Source organism: Hyla sarda, chromosome 7, assembly GCF_029499605.1.
Source record: "Hyla sarda isolate aHylSar1 chromosome 7, aHylSar1.hap1, whole genome shotgun sequence".
Classification (NCBI taxonomy): domain Eukaryota; kingdom Metazoa; phylum Chordata; class Amphibia; order Anura; family Hylidae; genus Hyla; species Hyla sarda.
Window position 1 is genome coordinate 39,741,237 of NC_079195.1, and position 14,871 is coordinate 39,756,107.

At 41.2% G+C, this 14,871-nt stretch overlaps 1 protein-coding gene across 4 annotated transcripts in view; it reads right to left on the reverse strand.

Annotated features, from left to right (window-relative positions):
- CRTAC1 (cartilage acidic protein 1) overlaps positions 1 to 14,871 on the reverse strand; it is a 661,264-nt gene that overhangs the window by 544,803 nt on the left and 101,590 nt on the right. For 3 of the 4 annotated variants that reach the window (XM_056531341.1, XM_056531342.1, XM_056531344.1), the window contains exon 2: positions 212 to 411. In XM_056531341.1, the coding sequence (XP_056387316.1) occupies positions 212 to 411 (200 nt within the window). Of the gene's footprint in view, positions 1 to 211; positions 412 to 10,680; positions 10,733 to 14,871 lie in introns of those variants that run through there. The other variant, XM_056531343.1, reaches the window with a different exon arrangement.

Consider the following 14,871-nt stretch of genomic DNA (forward strand, 5'->3'; position numbering starts at 1 on the left):
ATGTGGTTATGGTGGACTTATCCATGTATTAGAAATCAACAACCATTCATCTACACATCCACCATGTAATACCAATGCCTAACTGTTTCTAGCTTTTCCTGCCAGAGCAGCTCCCATATAAAATGGGTCTATTTTGAGACAAGCCCTTTAAAGGTGTAGGCACAAAAGCTCTTAAATGTCATGTCTAGTAGCAAAATAAGTTAGGACTTACCCAGCAACAACAATTTCAAAGTCTCCGTCATTGTCCACGTCTGTGATGGCCACCCCATAGTTGAGTTGTGTTGGGTTACTTTCATAGTCCGGTGGTAGAACGGTATTGGTGACAGCTGTGAACATTGGCTCTGAACGCTGAGCTGCTCCACAGCAGAGGACAATGGAGAGCAGCAAGACAAGGAGCATCATCTTTGACACCTTAAAAGTAAAGCAAACATTCCATTTCAACTCAGTATCTACATCATAAAGCATTTCAGTATATATGCAGCAGTAGTTATTGTTTATAAATGTATGCGGTAAATATAAGTGTAATATAAATATATATAAATATAACAGTTTAAGTTTATATGCAACTATCACACCTGTTAATCGATTTAGACAGATGTGTATGACTGTCTCACTCTTATTAATATATCAGATATTATTCTAGATATGAGGGAAAATTCATTTTTCTACTCCCAATAAATTGCATGTGGTGGACTAAATGGCCAGATCAGTTGCTCCCACTATTTACGAATATGCTTATATACAGTATTGCCCACATATGTAATTATTATTCCATGCATTACTGTCAATATGATTCTATGTTTATATTTTTGTGACTAACAATTTATGACCGATTGACAACAGATGAGCCCCCCCCCCCCAACAGGTTTTGCTGTCAGTGCGGTGTCATCAGGGAAATGGGAAATTGTTAGTGACCAATCGGGTATAAAACTTTAGAGAAACTTTGATATATATTTGTCAGTAGATAACTAGCAGAAGTGTAACTTGTTTCTGGGCCCCAAATGTAAGATCTATAACAGGACCCCCACCTGCCCATAATACCTGTGTATCCATATATAGCACATAGGCCCTTTCAAGCACCACTCTTTCACATAGAAAAATGAAGCAATTTTACAGACAATGGGGGGTATTCATGAAAAGTGGTGTAGGTAAACATCTTTTTACTCCATTAATTCACATGGTGTAAGCTGTGTGCCTGCACCAAATGTATTACATGGTTTCGGGCATGTGATGAATCTGTTGCTGATGACATTTCTCCAGTATTCCACTTTGTATGGTGATTCCTTTGCAACTTTCTGTGCAACGTTTTAGCCCCTTTGAAAAATGTGCGACTTTTTAATAATGCTGTCCACATTCAGTTTCTAAGCCAACTGAGGACTGGTGTAAAATTGCTCCTCAGTTATCACGGATAGGATAGGGGATAAGATGTCAGATCGCCGGGGTCCCGCTGCTGGGGACCCCGGGGATCGCTGCTGCAGCACCCCGCTATCATTACTGCGCAGAGCGAGATCGCTCTGCACGTAATGACGGGCAATACAGGGGCTGGAGCATCGTTATGTCACGGCTCCGCCCCTCGTGACATCATGGCTCGCCCCTGTCAATACAAGTCTATGGGAGGGGGCGTGGCGGTCGCCAAGCCCCCTGCCATAGACTTGCATTAAGGGGACGGGCCGTGATGTCATGAGGGGCGGAGCATTGACGTCACGCTGTTCCGGCCCCTGTATCGCCCGTCATTACGCACAGAGCGAACTCGCTCTGTGCAGTAATGATGGCGGGGTGCCGCAGTGGCGATCCCCGGGGTCCCCAGCAGCGGGACCGCGGCGATCTAACATCTTATCCCCTATCCTTTGGATAGGGGATAAGATGCCAGGGGCGGAGTACCCCTTTAACAGCCAGCACCTGTTGTGTATGGTGCACGTTGGCTCAGCTTCTAAGCCTGCTTCATACTCCCTGATTGCAAAGAAAGAACCTCCCCAGATTGATTTCAAGAGGTTTTGCTCAAATTGATTTGATGCTGATTTGGATTTGTCCCTACACTTCCTGGACAAGGTGCAAATTGTCCCGGGAGTGAAAGAAAGTGAGTGGCGATGCTCCATGGGCGATACTGTAAGCCGAGATGCATAACTAAACATTGCCTACTGCGAAGAAGCAGGGACTCCTGTAAACATGACAGGAGTCCCTGCTCCACTATGTAGTTTGGGTGCCATTGAAAGTATGTATGAGCAGCAGGCATCTGCTGTAGTGTAAGGAATGCAAGGAGCTAAGTATTTTTGGATTAGAGCGATTTTGTTCCTTATCAGATTTGTTCCTTATCAATTCGCTCATCATTATTCTCTGACCCAACATTTGATGTACAGTACATGTATTCCAAATTACAGAAAGGCAGATGCGCAACTTGTAGCTTTTAGGCCCCAATGCAATATCTGCAACAGAGCCCTATGTGCCATTTATAATACTGCGAAAACAAGAGAGAGCGCTCCATAGCGTTAAAACCACCAGGGTGGATATGGCAGAAAGAGTGATTATACAAGCCTCTTACCCCAGGTGGTTGTGTGGACTCACACACAACAACGGTAAGCGTGAGTGAGCGATAAAGTCCGGTCTTCAGCCTCCCAATCAGATGAATAGCAACTAGGGATAGACTTCCAAGGAATGGCGGGTCTCCACGGCGCTGACCAAGGACGGACACGTCAGGTAGGTAAAATGTGATTTTATTTGGATAATGCAACGCGTTTCACCGCGCTTGCGCGCAAGCGCGGTGAAACGCGTTGCATTATCCAAATAAAAATCACCTTTTACCTACCTGACATGTCCGTCCTTGGTCAGCGCCGTGGAGACCCGCCATTCCTTGGAAGTCTATCTCTAATTTATAATACTGGTCTCTTATGGGGCAGATGTGCCTTGGGGCCCCCTAGGCACCAGGGTACCAGTGAGACTGCTCTTTCTGCACCCCCGATAGTTATGCCCCTGCAGTAAGGGGTTAATGTATAAATAATATGCAGTAATCTAGTGGCTGCCCCTAGTGGCAACCAGAATGTTATCCATTAACTCTATACAGGGCATTTTGTGTCCTCCACGGTAAGTACTCTACTGGTGGTATTTATGGGTGAGCAAATACACGATGAGCAATATACTGAGTGCAGATTGTGAATACATCTCTATAGAACATTACAGGCACTTACATTCTTAGTACAGTATTCTGTATCCTTCATTGCTTTTAGTATTTTGCTGTAAATTTTCTGAGAATTCTTGTATATTTATCCTGACAGATGGAGCAATGGTGCTTATATCAATCGGCAGACACTGTAACTGCAATCCATTACCATCATAAGTGCATTGTATGCAGAATCCAGTAAATGCACAGAGTGTGCAGATGAAAGTGATAGAAAACTGAGTTATTGCCTAAAAATAAAGTACCCATCTCCAATTCAGCTTTGTGAAGCTGCGAGGATCCGACATACAAATATTCATTGTGTATTATCCTTTCTAACAGGATATGAAGGATGCACAAAGGGAGACAGTTCACTGCGGGTGTCTCCTATCAGTATGTCGTCTGCCATAACTGTTTCCAGTTTAGGATATTGTAGGACAAGACGGGTAACAGAAGGAAGCGGTAATGGAGCAGGATAGACACAAGATGTGCAGAACAAAAGGGAGAAGACGACTCGCAGAGAGATGGAAAGATGATGAGAAGCGGAGAGCGCAGCAAAATAATAAGTGATGCAAGAAGAGACAGTGAAACAAAGGAAGATCTATAAGAATGAAGATTAGATGTCAAGGTAATGCTCGGGAATACAAATACAAAGAGATACCTACAAAGGACCGAATGAGAGAAGGTAAAACAAAAGTAACGTGATGGGCCGTAAGGGAAGTGATCAAAACAGGGTTTATAGGATCTTTACGATCAATGGCTTTATGATCATGGAACAGTCAACCGGTACATCAAGAAGCAACAATGTAGCCTACCTTTGAAAACTTTCACGGAAACATAAATCCTCAAATAAAGCATTCTAAAATTCAACACAGAGCATAAAGTCTCAGTCAAAAATGCCACTAAAACATAAAGGGGGAGGGGAATTATCAGCCCCACCTATAGGAGGCTTCTGATAAATGATAGCGGTGCACTTTGCTAAAAATGGGGCACATTTTTTGAGCATCTACTTCAAAAAGCTGTCAACCGGTTAAAGGGGTAATCCACTGGAAAACATTATTATTTTTTTTTTAAATCAACTGGTTGCCAAAAAGTTCAACAGATTTGTAAATTACTTCTATTAGAAACTCTTAATCCTTCCAGTAATTCAGCTGCTGTATGCTCCAAAGGAAGTTTTTATTTTTGAATTTCCTTTCTGTCTGACCACAGTGATCTCTGCTGACACCTTTGTTCATTTTAGGAACTGTCCAGAGCAGGAGCAAATCCCCATAGCAAACCTATCCTGCTCAGGACAATTCCTGACATGGACAGAGGTGTCAGCAGAGAGCACTGTGGTCAGACAGAAAAGAAATTCAAAAAGAAAAGAACTGATAAATACTGGAAGGATTAAGATTTTTTTTTTTTTTTTTTTAAGAAGTAATTTACAAATCTGTAACTTTCTGGCACCAGTTGATTTAAGAAAAATGTGTTTTCCAGTGGAGTACCCCTTTAAGTTAAACTTGGTATACAATGTACCAGGAAATTAAAGGTTTGACTTAAGTGGTGCAAATTTTGGCGCAGCGTGTACAGAATAGCCCAATGTGCCAAATTGTTGTGGCCCAACCGACACAAAAAGGAATAGGAAATACATTTTCCTTTATTGCCACCCAAAGTGTTCACCAAAATCCCACATTTACTTAAAAAATGCACTCAATACATAGCTACAGCCGCCACTAAAAATGCAGGACTTACTTAAATGCTTTAGACATCCATGCACTGATTTTTTTATATTGTCAAAGGTAAAATTTAGCAACTTTCCAGATAGTTTTCATTAAAATGTATCTTCAAATATGATGTAACGTCTGTGCAATAATTGTATATAGCAGGCTGTGCTGCTGCTTTTGACATAAGCCTGACAGTACGCTCCTCCAGTGGCTATGTTTAGGGTACATTGTTGTAGTTTTGAGGCCAATTTTTAATTTTTAAATTTTGACATTTACACAGTTGCACCTGTAGAAAATCCCTTTATAAGGTGTATTTTGTGGGATAAGCTGTTTCTTTTTGAGCACTTGCAGTGCTGTGTGCAGGGGTGGACATATGCCTGCGCAGCTGGTTCAGCTGCACAAGGGTCCAGCGTGTGAGAGGGCCCGCCGTCCTTTGAAAGAGTGACGGGCCCCCTCACATGACACACACGTGAGCAGCGGCACTGCCGCTGCTCACTGTTCTAAAGCAGTTCTAAAGCATAATAGCGCAGCGGGCACTTTAGACCAATATTTGAAATTCCCTCCTGGTGGAAGCGTCAGCGTCATGCGCTGATCACTTCCGCCAGAGAGGATCCATGGCAGGGGGATGAATGGAAGAAGGAGCAGGGGGGGTTAATGGAAGCAATGGCAGGGGATGAATGGAAGAAGGAGCAGAGGGGGGGATGAATGGAAGAAAGAGCAGGGGAGGGATGAATGGAAGATGGAGCAGGAGGGAGTGTTAAATGTGCACAGGAGCAGAAGCGGGAGAGGGGGGAATTTGAATGGAATCAGGGGGAGGATGAATGGAAGCTGGGGCAGGGAGGGGGTTAATGGAAGCAAGAGGGGGAATTGTAAAAGGAGCAGGGGGGTTAAGGGAAGCAGTGGGGGATCAATGAGGAAAGGGAAAATGTGAAATCTCCAGGAGACCAAAAGAGCTTGGGCGAAGCATAACCCAATGTTCGCTTATAGGTTCTATAGAAGTGAATCCAGCACTGGCCAAGGAATTTATTGATATTGTTATTGGTAAAAGAAAAAAAAAAGATGTTAAAAACTGAAATCACAGACTGATCTAATCTGCATGAGTTTCATCACAGCAACTCTTACAGGGGTCATCCAGGATAAGAAAAACAGAACTAATTTCTTTAAAAAACAGCTCCACATCTGTCCCCAGGTTGTGTGGGGTATTAAAATTTGGCTCTATTCACTTCAAATGGAACTGAGCTGCAGAACCACACCCAACCTGGAGACAGGCGGGGAGCAGTTATTGAAAGAAATTAGCTCTGTTTTTTTTTAATTCCTGGGTAGCCCTTTAATATGGCTCAATAGTTTGGCCCCCATGGGCCAGCATGTCCTAGTCCCAACAATATCTGGCCATGCTTCTGAAGGAATGCAGTTGATGATCTCCTTCATATCCTGGATTAGGTTATCATTGAGCTCCTGGGCAGTTTCTGATGCTACTTTGGTATAATGTCCCAGATATTATCATTTGGATTCAGATCTGAAAGTGTGAGATCCAATTAATGGCATCAATGGCTTTTTCATCCAGAAACTGCCTACATCATGGCAATAAGCCAGACATTGTCCTGGACCAGAACGAACCCAGATTTCACTGCAACCAAGTAAAGTGTAAAAATAGGTCTGAGAATTTCATCCTGATACCTAACAGTCAGGATACCATTGGCTATCACATGGAGTTTTGTTCAATCCTGAAAGGCTACGCCTCCCAGACCCTCACTGACCCACCCACCACCGAACCGGTCATGCTGAATGATGTTGAAGTTTTCATAACATTCACGGCAGTCTCGTGTCTCCACATCTTTGACTTTCACATGCTCAGACTAAACCTGCTTTTGACTGTAAAGAGAACCGGGGCACCAATGGGGGACCTGCCAATTATGGGGTTCTAGTAAATGGCAAACAGCTGTGGCACATGATTGGCAGAGCAGGCAGTTCTCAAGGGCTTGAGTTGAGAGAACCAGGAAGCAGTAGTGATAAGTGGGGATCAGGAGCGTCAGAACAGAAGGTGCAGGGAACAGGGCAGGTGAGTATGACCGTTTTCATTTTTTTTATTTTAAGTCACCCTGCGCCAAGTTGTACATGTTTGTTTTAGGGTCTGGTCAACCTTTAACCACCCAAAATTGTGTTTAAAAGGAGTCTTCTAGAGGCATGTGTTTTTCAAATAGGTGGTCTGTTGGAGAAATTTCACGGTGATTATGTATCTATCTTTCTCATATCTATTTATTCTATCTTTCTCATATCTATTCTTTCTATTTTATCTAATCTATATATCTCATATCTATCTAATCTATCTCATATCTATCATCTACAGTATCTATCTATCTAGATATCAAAAAATAACGGAGGAGCAGCACAACTAAAGAAGAAAAAGAATAGGTGCAAGCAGCTTGTTAGGCCTGGTTATGGGCCCAAATTCCAGACAACATAGCAAAAGATGGCCGCATCCAAAAGCCATATTTTTGAGTGCTGCGGCCATCTTTTGCTATGTTATCTATCTATCTCAAATCTATCTATCTCATATCTATCTCTATGTATCTCATGTCTATCTATCTATCTATCTCATATCTATCTATCTCATATATATCTATCTCATATCTATCCACCTATCATCCAACTCATATCTATCTATCTATCTCTCTCTCTCATATCTATCTCTCTCATATCTATCTATCTATCCATCTATCTATCTATCCATCTCATATCTATCCATCTCATTTATATCCATCTCATATCTCTATCTATCTCTATCTCATATCTATCCAGCTATCTCATATCTATCTATCTATCTATCTAACTAATATCTATCTATCTATCTATCTATCTCATATCTATCTATCTATCTATCTCATATCTATCTATCTATCTATCTATCTATCCATTTCATATCTATCTCTATCTCCCATCTATCTATCTATCTATCTATCTCAAATCTATCCATCTATCCATCCAATATCTATGTATCTATCTATCTTTTATATCTATCTATCTTTTATCTATCGTCTTCTGTCTTTAACAATAGGAAAACAATGTGTAAAGCTAAATAATTTTGTCATTTTTACTGTTTTTACCACTAACAAGAAGCTTCGTATTCCCGATCTGACTCATCCAGCTGATATTTTGCAGGCAGTCATCTGATGGCTTATAAAATCACTCTGCATAGTTTCGGGTCAATAGATAAAAGAGAATAACTTGCCATTTGCGACAACAAGGTGTCAGTTAAGCACAAGGATCATGGGTAAATACTACATCTCTCCAGATATAAGAAGTCATCTGTCTGAAGGATACAGAGGCGGCTAATTATCATTGTAACCTGCTCTCCAGCTTCTTTCACCATCATGAAGATATAATATAATTCACAGATCACCTGGCTCCTCCGTCATCGTATGTATCTACAATGTTCTGGCCTGAATAGAGAGAGGTATTTCTGGATTTTCATTTGACTATGCTTCAGGGGCTCTAAAATTAGTGTACTTCATAATATAGTGCCTGTACCTCTGTGTGATGGTGGTCTCACAATTCTTATGTGATCTTTGCCCTGGATGTTCATTTTTAACAGCATACATGATGAGTGTTGTCTCAGGTTTTCCCAGGTTGCAGTATCGCCCGAGACATTACATCACTATTCAGGTGTTGAAAAGGAGCATGGCTGTGCTTCAATGGATGGAACAACCGCTGGGTGGGAGGGTGATCATTCTCCACAGAGCTGCAGGGAATTGTAGGTTGAAGCACTGCATAGCATGGAGGGCAGCTCAGCTGTGCTGTGCAATGGGTGGGGTGGTTGATGTGTGGAAGGGAGAAAAGTGACCTCACACTTACAAACAAGGACAAACAAGGGATCCTGGGACTTGTGGTAGGAGGGAAGGAATTTTAACTGGAAATAGCCATTTCACTTTCACACAAAAAAAAAATCAGCAGCATTATGGTGGACTCAAAACACCACTATCTAGCCCCAAGACAAGCACAGATCCTTCCTAAGCATATCCATTACTGTCTAGCAGGTAAGTACTAATGTCACTTTTAAAGCTGTAACTTAAAGTTCTTGGGCCTCAATGCTATATCTGCTCAAGAACCCTTCATCTACAATGTGCAATTTTAAATATTGCTGGCCCAGAATGCAAACTTAGTTTTGATCTAAGTGTATTTTTTCAACCGTACTATGCCTTAGGGTCTGTGGATCTGCTCTCCTTCCTGGGCATACAGGCGCCATCCTAGTAGTGACAACACTATCTATGAATGCAAACAGAATATAGACTTTATAGAACACTCTTAGCAAAACTGTTAGACTATGATATATACAGAGGCCATGACCTGAGGGGGCAGAGCATAACTTGGAGATTCCAAGAATATCGGAGAGAATCCTGTACCATGTGCCACCATCTCCTTTTTGATTGATTGTCTATTAATTTTGCTCAGAGTGCTCCTTTAAGGTGCTTGCCTCGCAAGTATTTTTATATTGGGGTTTAAAAAAATTAGGGAGTGCAAGTTAATTTCCTGTCTGATTCAACACCACTGCTATTCCAACATTACCGGGCCCCATTTGATCTCCACTTCCTCTCTCAGCATACAGAAAAAGCCTGCTTAACTCGATTCCTGTTTGGGGAGGGTCACTGTTTCGGCCAGTAATTGGCTTAGGGGATATTTTCTGTGTGTGTTATGAATTATGAACATTATTGTTTCCAGAGTACTGAAAAGTTTCCAAAAAGTTGCCCTCCACCCCACACCCTTGCTGTAGTGTTCTGTTCAAATGGAATTATTTTTTATAAGCATTCTACTCCTTTCCACCTACTTACTGTCTCCTACTCGCAAAGACCCTGATGTCTCATATCACCCCTATAGAGTACTGATGTCCAAAAATTCATCATTAAAATGTACCCGTAATGTTGTTGCACTGCACTATGGGATGATGATTTACTTTACTATCATAGATGACATATGGGAGGGAGGGCATGTTATTTATGCACTTGGCTTTCAAAGTGCTATGTGAGCAGAAAATAAAAAAACAAAAGCAACACGGCAAGGAAGAGGTTACACTTGGCACTGAATTGCTGATGATGATAATAAGGATGATGACAATAAGCCTGCAGACTTAAGGAAAAGGATGATTGAATATAGGAGGCAGCACTGTATGCATAATAGGCACACTGGTGTTAACACAAGAGATAGCTGCTTAGAACTTTTTGGATGATCAGAGATGTAAAGGATGCATTGTTTTACATATGGGCCAAGACTTTATAGCTATTTTTAAGGGATATAGAGTCATTTTTGGTACATAATATGATTTACAAATAGAATATGTTAGGAATCACATAGGCTCCAAATGGAGGGAAGTTTTTTTTTAAATGACAGTGACCATTGAAAGAAACAAAAATACAGATAATGGTAGGAAAAAATCAATATATACACTATGGCAAGGAACAGATTAGCTCATATATTGTACTGAGTACGTGTCCTTCTAATTACACTGTCTTAGCATAAATGAATCTGCTACTAGAAGACGGAGAAATACTAACTAAATTAACACAGTAATTAACCTCCCCGCAATGAATGAAAGAGCAGCAGGGGGGGCTATGTCAGGGTTGACTAAGATAAAATCTTCCATTACGATTGCCAGCAAAGGCGTTAATCTCCACAATTAAGGATCAATATGTGTTTGCAGGTTGTATGGACAGTACTGGAAAGCGAGGAAAAAATGAAGAATTTCAGTGTAATAAATTCAATGTATTTCATTGGATGCCTGGGAGATACATCCATTAATTTCCTCTGTAGGAAGATGGAGTAAGCATGTCTCACCTTCAGGGGGGTGGAGAAGCAATGATAACACACATCTTCTGAGTAGCATGACTTCTTCTACAGTGATGAATATGCCAGCATCAAAAAAAAATAAAAAAAATTTTGATAAAATATGAAAACAGAAAAAAAAAAATCACATTAAAATAAGGGTTCCCAGCCGTAATTATCAATCTACTTGGCGCATTCATCAGCAATTAAGCCATTTATTAGAAATCCTGATGAGCTCATTACTTAGAGTTTTTTTTCTGTCTCGAGAAGCTGAATATATCCAGTTCAATGGTCAAACAGGTTATTGGGAAGATGTCTGCAAGACACAGCCATTTGTACATGGCAATGACCCTGTGACCTTCAGCTAGTTGCTCCTGGAGGGAATATTGATGGCCCCAGAGGTTTATTTTTCAGCACTGTGAATCCATATTTAATGGTGCAGTTATATACAATCCATACGTATGAGTTATATACATGACACTTCCTTTAATACCATCCCCAGTGGTCTGACAGGTCTACTTATCAAGCAAGGGCTCCTCAGGTTTGACTCCACAGTCCTTCTAGGCCACCTGTGATCTCCGTTCTAGATATTAAGAAGTAATTCAAGCCTTCAGTCATCCATGACTTGCCTCTTCTATTTCATGGTAGTGCATGACCATTAGGCCGTGTTCACATGTCCGGAATTTCCATGTGGAATTCCGCATTGGAATTCGCCAGAGATTCTGCCGCAGCCGAGTTCCATTGTATTCAATGGGATTCTGCTGCGCTGTGCACACGGCAGAATTTCCTTGCCAGATGTTTCTGGCACGGAAATTCTGATTTCCCTGTCCGCAGAAAGAATGAACCTCTTTATTTTTTCTGTGGAATCCGCATGGAATGCATTGCCGTCTTTGAGATGACACATTCCCGTGTGGTACCGGATCGATGGTTTTTCATCCCAATTTAAGGGTACGTTCACACGCCCAGATTTTTTAGCGGGTTTTCCTCTGCGCATTTGAAAGTGGGCGGGCTCTTCTCGGCTGTCCGCAGCCAATTTTCTGCGACGGAATGTACACTGTGGAAAATCCGCCGCAAGCCCCATTGAAGTCAGTAGGGACTGTGGCGGATTTTCCCCGGTGTAAATTCCGCGGTGGAAAATCTGCTGCGGACAGCTGAGAAGAGCCCGCCCACTTTCAAATACTCAGCGGATAACCCACTAAAAAATCCACGCATGTGAACGTACCCTTAGACTGTAAAAAAAACTGGCGAGCACTTAGAATGAGTAAAGCTTTGTTCACATGTTTGGAATGTCTGCACGGAAAATCTCCATGCGGACCTGTTATGCCGGCGCCCCCAGTCTGCATGGAGATTTGTCTGCATGGAGATTTTCCGTGCGGACATTTCGGACATATGAACATAGCTTTACTCATTCTAAGTGCTCGCCAGTTTTTTCACAGTCCCAATTTGGGATAATAAGACAATGGGGTTTATTCACTAAGAGTGTAGTGTAGTTTTCTTTGTGGGTTTTGATTTCCGACAGGTTTTTCCCCCCCAAGGTATTTACTAAGGTTTCCCTACATTTTGCACTTTTCCCTACGTTTTGCTTTTTTTTTTACAACTGTTCTGATCTGTCAGTTTTTCCAGAGCTCAAATCCACCAAATTTTCAGTGGAAACCTTAGTAAATATGTTGGGATTTTTCAAAACTGTATGAGACACGCCCCTTTTTTCAGGACCACAACACCCCATGGAAATGCCCCTTTTTAGTTTTTTCTTGTCAAATTGAGTTTTTTGTTTTTTTTTGGGACCACAAGCAGCATCTGCATTCTATGTGGGGCTGCAGCTCCAGTCTCGGAAACCTCTTTGTTTCCAGGACTGGAAACATTTTGTCACACCACACCCCCTCGTGACATCATGCCACTCCCCCTCCATTCATGTCTATGGGAGGGGGCGTGACTACCGTCACGCCCCCTCACATAGACATGAATGGAGGGGGTTGTGGCGTGACATCACGAGGGGGTGTGGTGTGACAAAATGTCTCCAGTCCCCGAAACACACAAAATTAATACAATATTGTTATATCCTAGAAAATATAACATAAACATCTCCTGACAGAGAATTGAGTAATCATGTTTTTTTTTTTTTTCAAGCTAGTCATCTCCCACCATTTATCTCAGGTCAAGAATAAAGGTAAGGAAGAGCATATCTGTATGCCAGAAAATATACTCATAACTTAGTTCAGTACCCAAAAACAAGTGGTCTCCAACTTGTGGTCTCCAGCTGTTGATAATACAACTCCCAACATCTTCTGACAAACTCTCTGCTTCTGTACATCTAGGCTTAGGCTACGTTCACATCTGTTAACTTGCTTATATTCACAGGATACATTGGCATAGTTGCAGAACGGTATGTTGATGTACACTGCGGTGTATACTGTGATGTATACTGTCCACTGAGTTCAATGTACTGAAGGTAGCCCACGAGTGACTAAATTCGATCTATTTTCAAGCGAATACAAGGTTTTTTTTTTTGTAGGACTCTAAAGCTCATGCTTTTGAGTCCTGCAAAAAATGTATATGCTTGGAAATTGACCAAACGTAGTCATTATTAAAGGGGTACTCCAGTGGAAAACATTTTTTTTTTGTTTTTTACTTAACTGGTGAAAGTAAAACAGATTTGTAAAATTACTTCTATTTAAAAATCTTAATCCTTCCAGTACTTATCAGCTGCTGTATGCTGTAGAGGAAGTTCTTTTCTTTTTGAATTTATTTTCTGTCTGACCACAGTGCTCTCTGCTGACACATCTGTCCAGGTCAGGAGCTGTCCAGAGCAGTATAGGTTTGCTATGGGGATTTTCTCCTACTCTGGACAGTTCCTGACATGGACAGAGGTGGCAGCAGAGAGCCCTGTGGTCAGACAGAAAATAAATTCAAAAAGAATAGAACTTCCTCTGTAGTATACAGCAGCTGATAGGTACTGGAAGGATTAAGATTTTTTAATAAAAAAGTCATTTACAAATCTGTATAACTTTCTGGCACCAGATCATTAAAAAAAAAATGTTTTCCACTGGAGTTCCCCTTTAACTCCTTAAGAACCACGGGTTTCTCCGTTTTTGCACTCTCATTTTTTCCTCATCACCTTCTAAAAATCATAACGCTTTCAATTTTGCACCTACAGATTCATATTAGGGCTTATTATTTGTGCCACCAATTGTACTTTGTAATGACATAAATCATTTCACCACAAAATTAACAGAGAACCCAGAAAAAAATTCTATGCAGTGCACTTTTCAGTAAAAATGACACCATATATTTATTCTGTAGGTTACAATGATTCCCAATTTATATAGGTTTTTATTTTACTACCACTTTTACTACTTTAAAAACATTTAATTGTAACTACATGCATGAAAATGTTAAATTTAAAGTTTAAAATTGTCCTCTTCTGACCCCTTTAACGGGATGGTATGAGGGCTCCTTTTTTGCGCCATGATCTGAAGTTTTTATCTGTGCCATGATTGTTTTGATCAAACTTTTTGATCACTTTATAAATTTTTTTAGGGTATACAAAGTGACCAAAAGTGCACAATTTGGACTTTGGAATGTTTTTACGTTTTTTCTTTTATAGTTCAGACATTTATGCATGCGGCGATACAACATATGTTTATTTTTATTATGTTTATATATTTTTTATATGGAATTTGGGAAAATGGAGTTATTTAAACTTTTAATAAGGAAGGGGTTAGTGTGTGTTTTTAAACTTTTTAAAACTTTTTTTTTTTTACACTTGAAGTCCTCTTAGGGGACTTTTAGGAGGAATCATTAGATTCCTCCTACAGATCAATGTGGTTCCATAGAAACACATTGATCTGTGTGTTTTGCACTCGATTGATAAAGACTGGTACTACCAGGCTTTATCATTGTCAGAGCTGCAGCAAGCACAGAACATGAGGTAAGCCCTCTGGCTACATCAGCAGGGGATCACCCCCCTGTGATTGCGCTGCTGGGGGGCAATCCACCCCACTGGACCACCAGGGAGCAGTTAAAAGTACCTTTAGACGTCACTGTCAGCTTTGACAGCGGAGATCTAAAGGATCAATAGCTGGCCGTGGCGATCGCCACATGTCGGCTATTAATGCTGGCCCTCAGCTACAAGAATCAGCTGGGGGCTGGCCGGTATGGAGCGGGCTTGAGTCGGGAGCCCGTGCCATAGCTGCTTAAGGGGTT